This window comes from Bubalus bubalis, chromosome 22 (genome assembly GCF_019923935.1).
Source record: "Bubalus bubalis isolate 160015118507 breed Murrah chromosome 22, NDDB_SH_1, whole genome shotgun sequence".
NCBI lineage: Eukaryota > Metazoa > Chordata > Mammalia > Artiodactyla > Bovidae > Bubalus > Bubalus bubalis.
In genome coordinates this window covers 12,711,025-12,728,476 of record NC_059178.1, presented here as the reverse complement: position 1 = coordinate 12,728,476, position 17,452 = coordinate 12,711,025, and the positions used below count along the sequence as shown (strand labels likewise).

The 17,452-nt window shown below is 38.8% G+C and overlaps 1 protein-coding gene across 2 annotated transcripts in view; it reads right to left on the bottom strand.

The window, feature by feature from the left end:
• Positions 1-2,631: 2,631 nt before the first annotated feature.
• ACAA2 (acetyl-CoA acyltransferase 2) overlaps positions 2,632-17,452 on the bottom strand; it is a 35,016-nt gene continuing 20,195 nt past the window's right edge. The window contains exons 3-9 of one of the 2 annotated variants that reach the window (XM_044934404.2): positions 17,111-17,227; positions 14,112-14,259; positions 12,084-12,259; positions 10,489-10,618; positions 6,397-6,467; positions 4,227-4,381; positions 2,632-3,050 (exon numbers count right to left, since the gene is read on the bottom strand). In XM_044934404.2, the coding sequence (XP_044790339.1) occupies positions 2,966-3,050; positions 4,227-4,381; positions 6,397-6,467; positions 10,489-10,618; positions 12,084-12,259; positions 14,112-14,259; positions 17,111-17,227 (882 nt within the window). In that variant the 3' untranslated portion in view covers positions 2,632-2,965. 2 annotated transcript variants of the gene reach the window in all.

The following is a 17,452-nucleotide window of genomic DNA, read 5'->3' as shown; positions in this document are numbered from 1 at the left end:
AAGGTGATAAAAAATAATGAGATGTTATCTATATGAGTAGAACTAATAATACAAAGGTCTGGCAAGCTGACTAGATACATAATACCTCAAAACTGTTCTTTAGCAATGTCCAAGTAGAAAAAAAAAAAAAAAACTCATAAAACTACACAAGACCTTCATGGGAGAAAGCAATAAACCTTTGCACTTTACAGGTGGATTGAGGGTTAAAGCAGGATTTTTCAACAGCAGCTCTCTAAAAATTTTGGGCTTGATAATTTTGCTGCAGGGACTTCCTCTGTGTTGCAAGATGTTTAGGTAGCAGCAGCCCTGGCCTCCACCCACTAGATGCCGTAGCACCCCCTTCCCAGTCATGACAACCAACACGTTTCCAGATACTGCCACGTGTCCCCTGGGGAGGTATGTGGAGGACAGCACATAATTTAGGTAAACTAGGAAAGCTGAAGAAGCGGGGATGAAATCCAGGCAAAAGTTTGGTCTCTTCAGTTAGTGGCTTTAAATTTTAGCATTAACTCATTGATTTATAGTAGCTACGTTCTACTGACTCTGTTTCCTCATTTTAGTTAGCTAGTGTAATAGACATTAATGACAACATTTCTTTCTGACTGCTGGGAAGTGCTGGTGAGGTGGACGAGAAGGAGCATAGTATGCCTTCTTCTGAGTCTTGACTTGCAGCCTTTCTCAACCCCACATATTATCATTTACAGATCTGGTCCTTAAAATGAACCCAAATTTTCTTTAAGGAAGCTATGCTCCCGGGAATTCAAATGTATTTGAAAAGTTATAATACATAATCAGCACTGTCTTTATCCAAGGGAAAAATCAAGCTAATATGATATCATTTATTAACATCAAGACTAAATTCGGTAATTTTGCTCCCTTGGGCATTTATCTCATAATGAATTATGAACATCACTTAACATACAAATTGAACTGACTTCCAAAATATTTTTTAAAAATATAAGCCAGCTCAACAACAATAAAAAATAATTCAATTTAAAAAATGAGAAAAGGACTTAAAATAGGTATTACTCCAAAAAGGATAGCTAAATGGCCAACAAGCACAGGAAAAGATGCTCAATATCACTAATAATCGGGAAAAGCAACTCAAACCACTGTGAGATATCACCTCACATTCATTAAGATGGCTATTGTAATAAACAAATAGAAAACAGCAATTATTGGTGAGGATGTGGAAAAATTTAAACCCTTGTGCTTTAGTGGTGGAAACATAAAATGGTACAGCTACTATGGAAAACAGGATAGCAATTCCCTGAAATCTTAAAACCAGAATTGTCAAATGACTCGGGAATTCCAGCAAGACCACACCTGTACACCATGTGTGTGTGCGCTCAGTCGCTCAGTCGTGTCCAGCTCTTTGCGACCCCATGGACTGCAGCGTGCCAGGCTCCTCTGTCCACGGGGATTCTCCAGCTAAGAATACTGGAGAGGGTTGCCATGCTCTCCTCCAGGGGATCTTCCTGACCGAGGGATCAAACTCAGATCTTCTGCACTGTAGGCATATTCTTTACCATCTGATCTACCAGGGAAGCCCCAGAATACTGGAGTGGGTTGTCATGCCCTTCTCCAGGGGATCTTCCTGACCCAGGAATCAAACCAGGGTCTCCTGCATTACAGGTGGACTTTACCAGCTGAGCCACCAGGGAAGCTCACTATGTTTAGAGCAGCTTTATTCACAACAGCCCAGAGGTGGCTTCCCTTGTGGCTCAGCTGGTAAAGAATCTGCCCACAATGTTCGATCCCAGACTTGGGTTTGATCCCTGGGTTGGGGAGATCCCCTGGAGAAGGGAAGGCTACCCACTCCAGTATTCTGGCCTGGAGAATTCTATGGACTGTATAGTACATGGGGTCTCAAAGAGTCGGACACAACTGAGCAATTTTCACGTTCACTTTCAAGCAGTGGCAGCAACCCACCTGCCATCAATGGATGAGAGAAAAAACAAAATATAGTATAATAGAATATATAATGGAATATTATTCAGCCTTGAAAAAGAAGAAAATTCTGATAGGTGCTATAACATGCATGATTCTTGAGAACATTATGCTAAGTGCAATAAGCCAGGCACAAAAGGACAAATTTTGTATGATTCCACTTATATGGTGCTTCCCTGGTGGCTCAGAGAGTAAACTATCTGCCATACAGTGTGGGAGACCTGGGCTCAATCCCTGGGTTGGGAAGATCCCTGGAGGAGGGCATGGCAACCTACTCCAGTATTCTTGCCTGGAGAATCCCCATGGACAGAGGAGCCTGGTGGGCTACAGTCCATGGGGTTGCCAACAGTTGGACATGACTGAGCAACTAAGCATCACTTATATGAGGTACCTATTGGAGTCAAATTCATAGGGACAAAAAGCAGAATGGTGGTTGCTAAGGGCTGTAGAGAGGACAGAACAGGGAGCTGTTGTTTAATGGGTGTAGAGTTTCAGTTCTACAAGATGAAAAGAGCTCTGGAGATGGATGGACAGCAGTGATGGCCACACAACAATGTGAATGTATTTAATGCCACTGAAGTATATGCTTAAAGACGATTACGACGGTACATTTTATGTTATATGTATTTTACCTCAATTAAAACTTTAGAAAAATACAAGAAATAACAGGAAAGTATTAGCTGAAGTTAAGGCAGTATTTATTCAATTTCCCTGCAATCATATTATTTAAGGCATAAGTGATGGTTATTTGGCAAGAATACAATTCCCTTTAAAGCCTATGTTAGTTGGATTTCAGTTCAGAAATGCTGCATATTTGGTACAAATTTGAGAGAATTTATTCTGGCATGCGCTCTTGTTTATGATAAATGGGTCTCTGCTTTACCGTGCCTTGCCCAAACCTGGTCACTCTCAGTGCAAAGCATGGCTGGCTTTGCATCTGCTCTGAAGGTCACCTGGTTCACTGTGGCCTAGTCAAGTCATGTGAGCATGGACCAGGGCAGGCTGCCTGCTCTTCTCAGGCTGTGTTCTCGATGATGACCGCAATTCCTTGGCCACCTCCAATGCAGGCTGATCCTACAGCATATTTTCCACCCCGACGCCTGAGAAAGAAAGCAGTGGCTGAAAACTACTTGAATAAAGAATGTACAGAATTAGATAATCAATTAAATAGAATTTATAATGGTCACATTTGCAATATTCATTCTCATTCAGCTCATCAGCTCAATGTTTTCTCCAGTCCTCAATATTGGGGAAAAGAGGAGAAAGGATTTGGAAAGCTGAGTATTCTTATTTTTAAAAGTGTAGTAACACAGAAGATGGAGATAGAAACAAACATAAAACAGGAGGTAACTGGAATGGGCTGGAAGTTGAAGAAGGGGGAGTAAATATTAATATTCAGCCTCCTTGATTTATCTGTTCTAGATTTTTATGGACCTTAGAATAAGTATAATTACTGAAGTTTGTCTGTTTGAAAGGTCAGATAGTTTAGAAATATTTCATGTCCCTTTCATAAAAATTAAGACTCCTTTAAAGTACCATCCACTGTAATTCTTCAGTCCTGATAGAGCAACCTTGAGAAACCATCCAGGAATTATTTTTTGTGCAATCAATCACTCATTTCAACCCAATTATTGAGTGAAACAGGAGTCCTATTTACCCTAATGTCACAGGGAGCCAGAGTGATTTTCAAGCCTGGCATATTTGGTTTTGTTTCCAATTTTCCTACTAACAGAACAAAATGGTCCAAAAGACATGGTACAGGAGAAGCTCTTCTGTTAAAACTGCAAAGTATCAAATGCACAGAAGGCTGGAGCCTTGGAAACAGTAAAGGAAAAACTTAGACCCCAATTGTCAGTTTGCTTAGGTTTCTTAAAGGACAGCATCTTGACCAGCACTTTGTTTTCTGAAATAATTGTGTCTTACTCCTGTAACGAGCACTAGAATGCAAGTGCCCTGAGAGCAGGGCCTCATTATGGGCTCCCTGCTGTGCACCCGCACCGGGGGTGGGCCACACAAACGCTGGGCCCCCAGTGAACGCGTGCCAAGTGGCTACGCTGCCCATGCGGGGAGGAGCCCGTGTCACAAGAGTAGACACCAACAAACCAACTGAGTCGTCAGTAAGGTCTGTGAAGAAGGCGTGCGCAAATCATGGAGAAAAGCAGGGCAAGGGGCTATGAGGAAGAATGGGCAAATGCTGGACTGTTCTGGGGAACCCTACATTCATGCATTTACACAAAGGACAGCAAATCTGAAAACCAACAATTTCTAGCACGTACCTTAATTCATGAACCAGGTGTGCAGTAATTCTTGACCCAGATCCTGCTAATGGGTGACCCAAAGCAATGGCCCCTCCATTCACATTGGTCTTACTTGGGTCAAGATTCAAACTCTTTTCAACTGCCAAGTACTGAGGAGCAAAAGCTTCATTCACCTTTAAAACAATCAAAACACTTAATAAAAATCCTTATTCACAAACTTATTTTTAACCGAGAACTGTCCAGTCCTAATGATTGCTAACTTTCCTGTTTTTTTTTTTTTTTCCCCACTTAAATTACCTTGCAAGGTTATTTTATCTTCAATCATTCTTCATAAATGGGTGTATTTACTAAGCGATACTTTAAGTGTTAACGCATCCCTTAGAGCAGTAGTCCCCAACCTTTTTGGCACCAGGGACCAGTTTCATGGACTGGAGGTGGGGGTGGGGATGGTTTTGGGATAAATTCAAGTGCATTGCCATTTATTGTGCACTTTACTTCTAGTATTATCATCAGCTCCACCGCAGACCACTCAACATTAGATCCTGGAGGTTGGGGACCTCTGCCTTAAAGGAATCCTCAGTGATACTACACATGGATCCTAGACTAGAAGCAATGGGGTACTATAGAAAACCCATACGTTCTACAGCCAGATGGATAGTTCACATCTTGGCTGTATGCATGTTCTTTAAATTCTCTTGACACTCAACTTTCTTCACTGGTAAAATGTGACTGTTGTATCATCTTAAGAGTTACTGTTAACATTAAATGAAATCATGGGTATTAAGTGTTTAGTGTATTATTTGTACAAGCAAATATTCAATAAATACTTGCTCTTATTATTACTACTAACCCATTTTACTAGCCATACTTCCAAGAAGAAACTGACAGACAATAAAGAATAAACCTGCAGAGCCAGACACCTGAGAGGAATAGTTACCATGTTGAAACACGGCCAGAACTAGAAAGTTTCATATTGTTGCATTACACTTAACAAGGCTGGCCAGGAGCATTACCTTATTTCATGTTTACAGAATTATATTTTCACATGATCTCAGCAGAGAATTTTATAGAGAAGGATACTGACTTTTAAAAAGGCAGCTTTTCCAGGGCTGGGATAAAAATCCACCCTTGTGTTCTCTCCTACTATATTTTGTGCTCTCCCGAGATGGTGCTTTACTTCCCTTAGATCCAACATTTATTTTTCCATTTTATATAGTCACGAGGTACTGAGAGACCTAGAGTATGCTGTGAAACTAGGCTTTTGAACCCAGGAAAAACTACCTCATGATCATCAAAAGTCTCAAAGACAATCACATCAGGGTATGGAGAGGTATGTCCTTGAGTGTTTACACATCTATAAATGCTGATGAACATCTCTACAGAGATGAATATTTTTAAGGTTTAAGTGTGAAATCTGAAGTCAGAAATTCAGTGGTACTTATTTGCTAATATAAATATAGTAATTAAGCAGCTTAATTACCTAAAATGTTCAAATACTTCCCAAATGCTGAATGTATATAACCCATCTTTAAGCATATTCTTAATCCTTTCTTTTAATTGTACTAAACATTTAAGACGCTTTTGTTCTAACATAAAGAAATCACTCTCCCAATAAATCTAAGTTTCCAGTGCCAAAAATTATGACAGATGCATTCCAAATCAACCCACAACGGTGGTGTAAAAGCCAAACCTAAGTTTTGGGGTTGGAGTTGGGTTCTGTTAACTTGGCAGAAGTGTAAGAAACTTAGATTTGGGATTAGATTATTGTTTTTCTATTAGGTCAATTTTTTTTACCTGTATTTTTCTACTTTAATCCATAAAATAAAGTTATTTATTTCTCACCCACCTTAACAAACATTCAATTCAGTTCAATAGGCACATTAATAGTCTAAAATGTATTATTAATAGCAGAATCTTACAAGGTCATAAAAGGTACCCAAGAATTATACTTTAGTAGAGGAAGAAAGGCCCTTTGAATTATTCAGATATAAATACAGCATTTTAATAAGGTAGGGCCTGATTATATGTCAACACAGGCATACAATGAAAGTAATACTTGTTTAGATTCACATCATTTGGAAACTTTAAAGGTACTAAAACATAAAGACCTATAAAAATCAAACTAAAGCCATCTATGCTATAGAAGTTGACGGCTTATTCCATGTTGTGAAAAATGTAGAACACTTACTTCTACCAAATCCATATCCTTAAGACTCAGCCCTGTTTTCTTCAGTGCTCCACTGATAGCAGGGACAGGACCTATATTAGAACAAAAACCAATTTCATCTTGTAAATATCAGATTTCTCCTTTTTTACTAAACAGGTAAGTAAGGAGGAAATAATGTGACAGTAACTAAAAATCTTGCTACCCTGATAGCACACAATATTAAATGACATGACAGTAAGAAACAGAAAATGGGACAAGGATGAAAAGCTGTTCATGCAAATTGTAGACGAGAGACTTAACATAAAAAATTCTACCATAAATGACCTTAAGAGTTCAAACAACCCAAGGAGTGAGGTTTTGTATAGACGGTTTGTTAAAATGTATTTTATTTTTTTTAACTTTAGTTTTTAAAAAAAGTTTTGGCCACTCAGTGCAACTGGCACAGGGATCTTAATTCCCTAAAGAGGGATCAAAACCAGGCCACAGCAGCGAAAGCACCAAGTCCTAACTACTGGACTGCCAGGGAATTCCCATGTATAGATAGTTCTTAATACCAAATGCCAAGGCAAACTGAGTACTCTCCTGGAATACAAATCATACATTCCCAGTAGAGAAGTGACTGTGGCTATGCTCTGAATTTTCAGGCCCATTTTGGACAAAAGGCAAGAAATAGCACGGTATCTCCACATGGGCACACCAAGATAAAAAGATACCAGGCACTTCAGGGAAAAGATAGCTAAAGCAAGGAGATGTTTGTAACCCCAACAGGAGGCAGAGATTCAAAATAAAACATAACTCTCACTGAAGAAATGCAAATCCACCTTTAAAAACTTTGGAAATAAACTCTAAGTCCCAGATTTCTGATGATCACTAATGACAGTTCAATTTTTTTGTTCAGTCGTTAAGTCGCATCTGACTCTTTGCGACCCCATGGACTGCAGCACACCAGGCTTCTTCATCCTTCTTTATTTCCTGGAGTTTGCTCAAATTCAGGTCCATTGAGTCGGTGATGCTATCTAACTATCTCATCTTCTGCTGCTCCCTTCTCCTTCTGCCCTCAATCTTTCCCAGCATCAGGGTCTTTTCCATTGAGTCAGCTCTTCACATCAGGTGGCCAAAGTATTGGATCTTATTTTTAATATTGCTCATAATTTTAAGTAAATTGATATTTCTTTCCAAAATATAAAAAATCTGGCTAGGGATGATTATCTACTTCTCTATCTTCCCTTAGAGAATAAAACTTCCATAAACATCTAAAAAGAAAAATATGTGGTGTTTTGTTGAATTCAAGTAGTCAAACATTTTATAACAAGCTTCACAAACATATGTAAGGTAAAATGGGAAATCAGTCTTCACAAGAAAAGCATAACACAATCTAAATATAATAATTAATTTGGTCACCTATTTAAAAAGCTTCTTGGACAATTATCTGTTGATGGGTAGGGCTACCAAAAAATGCTTTCCAATTTAAAGCATCAGTTCTATATGGGCTACTGATTTAATATAGAATCTAATTCCAGATTCTCTTTGTATCTTTAAGACATGAAAATGGATAGATAGTCAATAGCAGAGCATCGATTATCCAGCGTGGTCAGGGGATGCAGTACCCACAGGTGTGAAAGCTACACACAACTAAAAGCTGAGGATATAAAACCACTGTTTACACCTCCCTGCCTTCATAATCATGACTAAATGTGTATTAACTTAGAATTGTTATAGTCAATTTTAACAATATGCTAGGCTACAAGCTAATTTTTAAAGGACTGTTTCCCTACCACTTTGCTATTTACTGGGCCTTAGGAAGGTATAGTAGTTTTGCTGGGAAAAGGACACCTTATTTCTAGTATTGGCTCCTACCACTAATAGCTGTGTAACCCTTGGGTACCTTTGATAGCTATAAGCTTCTCATCCAAAGTGCTTTGAGCTGGTTTTTAACCTGTTACTTTTAAGGATATCTTTCTACAAATGAAGCCCAATAACAGGTAAAGCTATAGCTGTCCCAGTTGAAGAGGCTCAAAGTTCCATGTACCTATCCCCTATCACTGCCTCTCATGGGGAGGTCCAGGGAGCACTGCTTCTCCATAACTGTGTCCTTCCTTGGAACCATTAATTGCGCCTTTCAATTCCTGGCTTTCCACCTTTTTATGATCTGTACCTACTGGGCAGGGCTAAGCATTGCTATATGTTGAATAACTGCATAACTGGAGAACAACTATTCTTAGAATTTGGATTGATGAATCAATCTCCACCACATACTCAATAATCTACTCTCCCTTATTTATTCAGCTGGTGCATTTCATGCAGTTACCGTGTTTGGCCCCATATTATACCTGAGAGATGAGCTATTTAGGTGAGGGGGAGGGCATCATATGGTGTGGGACAGAGCTCTGTCCCAACCCTGAGGAAAAATAGAATTCTTCCACAATGGCATTTATTGTATACTACAGGGCAAATATTCAGGCCCAAGAATGGAAGGAAAAAAAACTAAACTTTCTTGTTCACTGACCATGTCAATGTATTAGAAACTCTTAAGAGAGGTTAAACTGAAAACTGTAAAATAACTACTTCTCTATATCAAATAAATATGGTTGATCATCAAAACCAGCTATACACTGAAAAAACCCCATATTCCAAGATTCTACCTGGACCTACTAGATCAAACAAAATTTTGAGGTGGACTGGGGTTATGGTTAGATTTTGATCATCATTTGAGGTTGGGAACTACTGCCATAAATACCAAAATGATAAATGCCATACCAATACACAGATGTTTAATTTTTAAAGCTATCTTTCATTTCTAAGACAAAAGTTGTACTTTGTTGACAGTAGGTAGCTAAAAGTTAGTAAGTTTTTAAGACCATAATAAAGAAAAAACAAATGACTTTTAACAGATGGTTCCAAAGCTTGCAGTTCTGGTTGACGTAACTTAACAACACAGTGAAAAATGACAAGGTATGGACATGCCAGCCTCCTTTCTGAGGAATTCTGTACAGAGATGAATCTCTCAAGGACATGGCAACAAACATGGCTGGTATTAATTTAGTCCCAAATCAACATAAGTGATTTTTATCTGAGTAGCACCTAGAGGCTTACACTGAAGGACTTCTGAGAAGGCAGGCTGGAAATAGGTGATCTCCCTTTAAATCTTAGGACCTACTTCAAAAACCCATTTAGTCAGTCAAAAAAGGCCTAAGTATATAGGAAAATCTTTTGGCTCACCAAAAATCTGAATCTATAACCTACGGCAGGCTTTTTCTTGGGGTATGAAGGTATAGGTGGGATAGATCAAAGCCAATTTTATTTTTGTGAGGCACATAATTGTCTCCCTGTCTCCCCAGAGAATGATGCAGAAACTATTAAAATTCAGTATTATCTACAGTTCCTAGCAGTGTATCCAGCAAAAAGTTTTTTGTTTTCCTTCTAATTCATATTTTTGGAGCCAAGACTATACATATTCGTAGGGAGTTCCAAATTTTCTCCTGCTAGTATTCTGCCAATTGAGATGCACTGTTTAGAATTCTTCATTTTCCTATTAAGTCATAAATAGGTCAGGTGCATTATTTCTTTGACTTCCTGAGGCAACAGAGGGAAAAGAGCACTGGGACAAGACTTGGATTCACATCCCCATTTCATCACTTACTGCTTTTGAACTTTAACAGACCATCCCCCCAAGCCTCAGTTTTTCTATTCACAAAGAAATCTCACTTACTAGGGTTGTGGGAAGATTAAATGAGCTACATGTAAAATCATGTGTAAAACACCCAGCGAGGTTGTATCTTCTCTACTTCGTCCCATGATCTCTCCCATCTCCCATTTTTGTCTGTCTTGTCATTACCTTGTAATGCTTCTCTGTTGTTTACTGTGTGTTAATTTTATATATCTTAAATGGACAACACGACATGATTACTGCCCACAAGGAGTTTACATGGTCTTGATCTTCCCGTTGTGTCAAGCATAGCTTTTCATAAAGATGGGTTGTTTAAATGACTGATGACCGATTTCCTCTTCCCCAAAAGTGACCTTGAATGTGGCTACTGTTTCAGGAATCTGAATGCCAAAGGTGATTTATCTCCAGAAACATAACCGAACCAATTTGTATCACTATAAACTTACCAATACCCATGATAGTGGGATCACATCCAGACACAAAATAGCCCACAATTCTTGCCAGTGGTGTGAAGTTATGTTTTTTAACAGCATCTTCACTAGCTATGATAACAGCTCCAGCACCATCGGAAACCCCCTTGGAAACAAACACATGATTAACTAGAGGATAAAAGAATATAGTTCATCAAGCTTTGAGCCAATGGAGTGCTGTTAGGATTATGGCAACATATAGGAAGCAGCCCCATAATCTGGAACACAACAAGTAGCACTAGTGATAAACTGCTGTATTAAAGAGATTGTCTCAGGCACAGAACACGAGCTCACTAAGCGAAACAGGAAAGAATGTAAAGGAAAAGCTTATATCCCGACGTGGGTAGATTTAAGAAGAAATCTGATGAGGTGCACACATGAGGAAGAAAAAGTAAAATAATAAACCAGGTAGATTTCACTGTACAGCAACATGGAACTCGGCTCCATGTCATGTGGCAGCCTGGATGGGAGGGGAGTTTGGGGGAGAATGGATACATGTATCTGTAGGGCTGAGTCCCTTTGCTGTTCACCTGAAACTACCTCAACATTGTTTGCTAGTTGGCTACAGATCAGATCAGATCAGTCGCTCAGTTGTGTCTGACTCTTTGCGACCCCATGAATCGCAGCACGCCAGGCCTCCCTGTCTATCACCAACTCCCGGAGTTCACTGAGACTCACGTCCATAGAGTCAGTGATGCCATCCAGCCATCTCATCCTCTGTCGTCCCCTTCTCCTCCTGCCCCCAATCCCTCCCAGCATCAGAGTCTTTTCCAATGAGTCAACTCTTCGCATGAGGTGGCCAAAGTACTGGAGTTTCAGCTTTAGTATCATTCCTTCCAAAGAAATCCCAGGGCTGATCTCCTTCAGAATGGACTGGTTGGATCTCCTTGCAGTCCAAGGGACTCTCAAGAGTCTTCTCCAACACCACAGTTCAAAAGCATCAATTCCTCGGCGCTCAGCCTTCTTCACAGTCCAACTCTCACATCCATACATGACCACAGGAAAAACCATAGCCTTGACTAGACGAACCTTTGTTGGCAAAGTAATGTCTCTGCTTTTGAATATGCTATCTAGGTTGGTCATAACCTTCCTTCCAAGGAGTAAGCGTCTTTTAATTTCATGGCTGCAGTCACCATCTGTAGTGATTTTGGAGCCCAGAAAAATAAAGTCTGACACTGTTTCCACTGTTTCCCCATCTATTTCCCATGAAGTGATGGGACCGGATGCCATGATCTTCGTTTTCTGAATGTTGAGCTTTAAGCCAACGTTTTCCCTCTCCACTTTCACTTTCATCAAGAGGCTTTTGAGTTCCTCTTATAAAAAGTTAAAAAAAGAAAAAGGTAGATTTCCTTCTAACAGTCTGAAAAGACTAAGAAATTGGCAGAGTATCATATAAGGGTCCCCTAATTTATTTTGGAGTATGAAAACCCTAATTAACAGAATATGAACACTACTAGCTTAGGCTAAGTAACTAAAGATCATTAGCATGAAAAGCATCTAAAAGATATTGCCTGATCAGTCTGCAGTGAACACAGTAAGAAGAGTTCAAGGTAGGCCCAGGTGCTACCTACCGACGCATTCCCTGCAGTAACGGTTCCTTCTTTCTTGAACACTGGAGGAAGTTTATTTAACTGCTCCATGGTTGTTTGGGGCCGAGGATGTTCATCTACTTGCATTGTCTCTTTTCCTTTCCTTGTCTTCACCTCAACTGGTGCCATCTCATAATCAAAGTAGCCAGCATCATTAGCTAAAATAGTAGAAAGACTGTTCATAAGAATGGAGAGAAAAAAAGAACATAAACTAGAAAAATGAAATCAAATTTATCCTTCAATTTAATTTCTGTTCTGTCCTTTCCTCTCAGTCTACTTTAATATAAGCTTTTATTACTTACATAATTTACCTTGTCTATTGGAGGATTTAATATACTGTCACTTATGCAGATACATTTTGTAATATTACAATTTTGACATTTGTTTTACTACAATATTTTTTATAAGGTACTGCTAGATTATTAGTGTTTGTCTGCTACCTACAGATGTAGTGACATCAAATGGATTTAATGCCCTTTTTTAACTTCTCTGGGTGAGATACAAAATAGTTTAAAAAGTTACCAAGTTGTATTAATACTGATAGTCTACAAGAATGTACACTTAAAATTTTACTAAGAGGATAGATCTCATGTTCACTGTTTTTAGCACAATAAGAAAAAAGGTTACCAAGTTATCTATGTCACCAAGTCATTTATCACTGAAATTTAATGACAGGCAATGTGAAGAAATTATATGTGCTATTACTGACACAGTTCTAAGTAAAACAGCTTATCTACTTCCAACCCCACTGACTGGAGTGGACGATAGTTAATCTAAAGCTTCAGAAATAGAGTAAGTCAGGAATGCATGCATGCTCAGTCACTCAGTAGTGTCTGACTCTTTGCAACCCCATGAACTGCAGCCCTCCAGGCTCCTCTATCCATGGCTTTTCCAGGTAAGAATACTGGAGTGGGTTGCCATTTCCTCCTTCAGGGGACCTTCCCAACCCAGGGATTGAACTCATGTCTCCTGCACTGGCAGGTGACTCTTTACCACTGAGTTACCTGGGGAGCCCAAGTTAGAAATAATACCACCTTAAAGTTGATGCCACTTCATAAAAGGCTAACACTTCATTTGTTTTTCACAACAATTCTGTTAGAGAAAAAGGGAAGGCAAATATTTTTACCTCTATTATTAGCACAGTGAATAAATGCTAGGTAAATAAATGATTGAAGTCAGAAAATGTGCCAGTGGCAAAACTAGAAACAAACTAATCTTGACCTTTAGACCAATACCTTTTCACTTAAATGTGTAACTAAAAATGGGAAGACTTGGATCAGTTCCATTCCACTTATCCATCTGAAATACTAAAATGAACTTTATCCTCACTATTTCACTTATTTAATACCCCCTAAATAAGAGTGTCTGCTCATTTATAATAGTTTAGTTTTCAAAACTCTTTTCAGGGGACTAACAGATTTCTTCAACTCACCATACTGATAAAAGAACAGCTGTCATTTTGCCCATTTTGGACTGGCTCACCAGCAGTGTGCAGTGTTACACACGGGCACCACAGCTGGGGCCTTGGGCTAGTTCTGGGTCTCTGAGACAGATGCAATGATTCTCAATTAGGAATGGGAGAGGGAAGTCATAAAAGGATTCCCAATGAGTCTTTCCCAAACATACCATCCCCTTCTTGTGAGTATCAGATGCCTCTTGGGGGACCACATCCTCTGCCCCAGGGAACTAGCACTTCCAAAAGACTGTATCATAGCCCTCAGAGTCTTCTACCGTTTGGAGCAAAATTCAAGTGTCTAGATAAGACCAATTATCCACACTACTTTTTAAGTAGCATTCACATACTTCAAAAGAGAAACTTCCAGTTAATTTGCAATCATTAACAGAATATTCAATATTTAACCATTAAAAACAAAGAAATAATAAAAAAAATGTGAGTTTCAATAGACATCATTTTAAACAATATTATTATATGGCCTTTATAATCTAAAAGGATAAAAACCTTTCCTAGTTTTCTTTCTAAAGGTATCTGTAATAACCACTTTCACTGACCAGCTTTCCACCTCTGCTGTGACTGCAGGGCGTATCTGTCACAATCTTCTCTGCTTATTTGATGTTTTACAGCAAGATTCTCTGCAGTAATTGCCATCGGCATTTGGATATGCATATCTGTTAATCCTGTCCACAGAGTGTCTTCCAGCTATTAAAAGACATTAATAAAGTCATTTGTAAAATTTGAAAGTAATATGTTAACATTTCGTTAAATAATCAACAGTTCCAACAAAAAAGGTAAAAGTAAAATGAGATTTTCTGATGAGCATTTACTATTACTATGATTTATATTTGGTTTTGAGACATTTTCTAAAAAAACTCCTAGAGGAAAACATAGGCAAAACACTCTTTGACATACATCACAGCAGGATCCTCTATGATCTACCTCCCAGAGTAATGGAAATAAAAGCAAAAATAAACAAATGGAACCTAATTAAACTTAAAAGCTTTTGCACAACGAAGGAAAGTATAAGCAAGGTGAAAAGACAGCCTTCAGAATGGGAGAAAATAGTAGCAAACGAAGCAACTGACAAAAAATTAATCTCAAAAATATACAAGCAACTCCTACAGCTCAATTCCAGAAAAATAAACGACCCAATCAAAAAATGGGCCAAAGAACTAAACAGACATTTTAGATGGCTAACAAACACATGAAAAGATACTCAACATCACTCATTATCAGAGAAATGTAAATCAAAACCACAATGAGGTATCATCTCAATCCAGTCAGAATGGCTGCTATCAACAAGTCTACGAACAATTAATGCTGGAGAGGGTATGGAGAAAAAGGAGCCCTCTTACACTGTTGGTGGGAATGCAAACTAGTACAGCCACTATGGAGAACAGTGTAGAGATTCCTTAAAAAACTGGAAAGAGAACTGCCATATGACCCAGAAATCCCACTACTGGGCATACACACTGAGGAAACCAGAATTGAAAGAGACACGTGTACCCAGTGTTCATCGCAGCACTGTTTATAATAGCCAGGACATGGAAGCAACCTAGATGTCCATCAGCAGATGAATGGATAAGAAAGCTGTGGTACATACACACAATGTAGTATTACTCAGCCATTAAAAAGAACGCATTTGAATCAGTTCTAATGAGGTGGATGAAACTGGAACCTATTATACAAAGTGAAGTAAGCCAGAAAGACAAACACCAATACAGTATACTAACGCATATATATGGAATTTAGAAAGATGGTAACAATAACCCTGTGTACGAGACAGCAAAAGAGACACTGATGTATAGAACAGTCTTATGGACTCTGTGGGAGAGGGAAAGGGTGGGGAGATTTGGGAGAATGGCATTGAAACATGTAAAATATCATGTATGAAACAAGTCGCCAGTCCAGGTTCGATGCACAATACTGGATGCTTGGGGCTGGTGCACTGGGATGACCCAGAGGGAGGGTATGGGGAGGGAGGAGGGAGGAGGGTTCAGGATGGGGAGCACAGGTATACCTGTGGCGGATTCATTTCGATGTTTGGCAAAACTAATACAATATTGTAAAGTTTAAAAATAAAGTAAAATTTAAAAAAAAAAAAAAAAGAAAGATGGTAACGATGACCCTATATGCGAGACAGCCAAAGAAACACAGATGTAAAGAACAGTCTTTTGGACTCTGTGGGAGAAGGTGAGGGTGGGATGATTTGAGAGAATAGTATTGAAACATGTATATTATCATATGTGAAGCAGATCGCCGGTCCAGGTTTGATGCATGAGACAGGGTGCTCAGGGCTGGTGCCCTGGGATGACTCTGGGGGATGGGACGGGGAGGGAGGTGGGAGGGGGATTCTGGATGGGGAACACATGTATGCCTGTGGCTGATTCATATCAATGTTTGGCAAAAACCACTACAATACTGTAAAGTAATTAGCCTCCAATTAAAATAAATTAATTAAAAAATAAAAAATAAAAACACCATAATAAAATGCACACATTCTCTGCTCTAAACACAGGGCTCTAAGGAGGACCAACAGTGCTAAATGTGCAGGGTAAGAATGTAGGAAGTCATCCTACAATCAAAGCTTAAACCCTCAAGGTTCCATTTCGTAAGAAACTTCAGTTCTCATGCAACGTTTCCCTGTAGCCACCTCTGTAAGGCAGTTATGAACACCCTCAGAAAGAGTATAGCTGTACTCTTTTTTCCATCCCACACCTCCAGTGGCAGCAATAGCAGGTTCTACCAGTTACTGTGAGACTAAAAAAGCCCGGGATAGGCTGGGTTTTGTTATCCAATTAGTTAGTCTCTGATAAATGGGCCCCACCTGTTTCTTCTAGACTGCCTTGTCACCCTTTGAGTTGTTGACCTGTCTTTCCAAAGGTTTTCTCAAATGTATTAGGAATCTTACATATTATCTCATATTATTTAAGTGTTATTCAGTTCAACTTTCAAAAAGGCCAGGTGAGAAACAGGGTGGACAGGATAAATCAAAGATTATGACTGGGAAAGCCTAAGAACATACAATGTCATTGGCCCTTTGATGCAAAAAGGACAGCACACTATCACTCTTAACAGTACTACTCAGGCGGTTCATAAAGGACTGTTGTTTATCTGACTGACTTGGGACACTATAACCTATTTCAAGAGAATGTTTTCTTTGGTAAAGAAGAAATCTATTTGATGGAGATTGCTCCAGAAATAAAATTTCCATTAATTATGGCAAAGATTTAATTATTTGGCTTACCAGTTGTTCAGTAGAGAGATTAATTCAATCTTTACCCATCTGTTTAATCCATTACTTCCCTTGCTTCATCTCCCCAAGTGTTAATTACACTAGCAGACGTGTGCTGAGATAAAGTCAGATTTTATGTGAGTTAAAATGTCAAAATCAACAACTATGAAATAGTTTACAGATTTCAAATAATTCATATCTTGCCAACTCCCTATTAACAGAACTGGTTTAAGTTTTTTTCTCTGCCCCAAAATGGTATTATTAAAATTACAGTATAATAGCATAGAAATAATTCTTAAAAATTTTAATGATTCCAACCTTGAGCTCTGATCCAAGCTTAGTTCCAAAACGAATATTTCTGACACAGTAGGGAGCCTGGCTCATGCTTTCAGTTCCTCCACACAGGACAACTTCAGAGTCTCTAGAACAAATTTCCTATTTAAAAACAAACAAACAACACCACCAAAATCCTTTTATTGTGACGGAAATATGTATTAAGCAGTAAACCAACAGCGAAGCTAATAAGTGCCCTTCTTACAGTCAAATGTTCACATTACAGTGTCTCAAAGGGAAATAAAAGTGATTTCAAAGCGAATGTAAAATATTCATTCCCAAGATACAAGGAGGAAAAAAGCTAGCAGACTTCTCAATCATTTATGC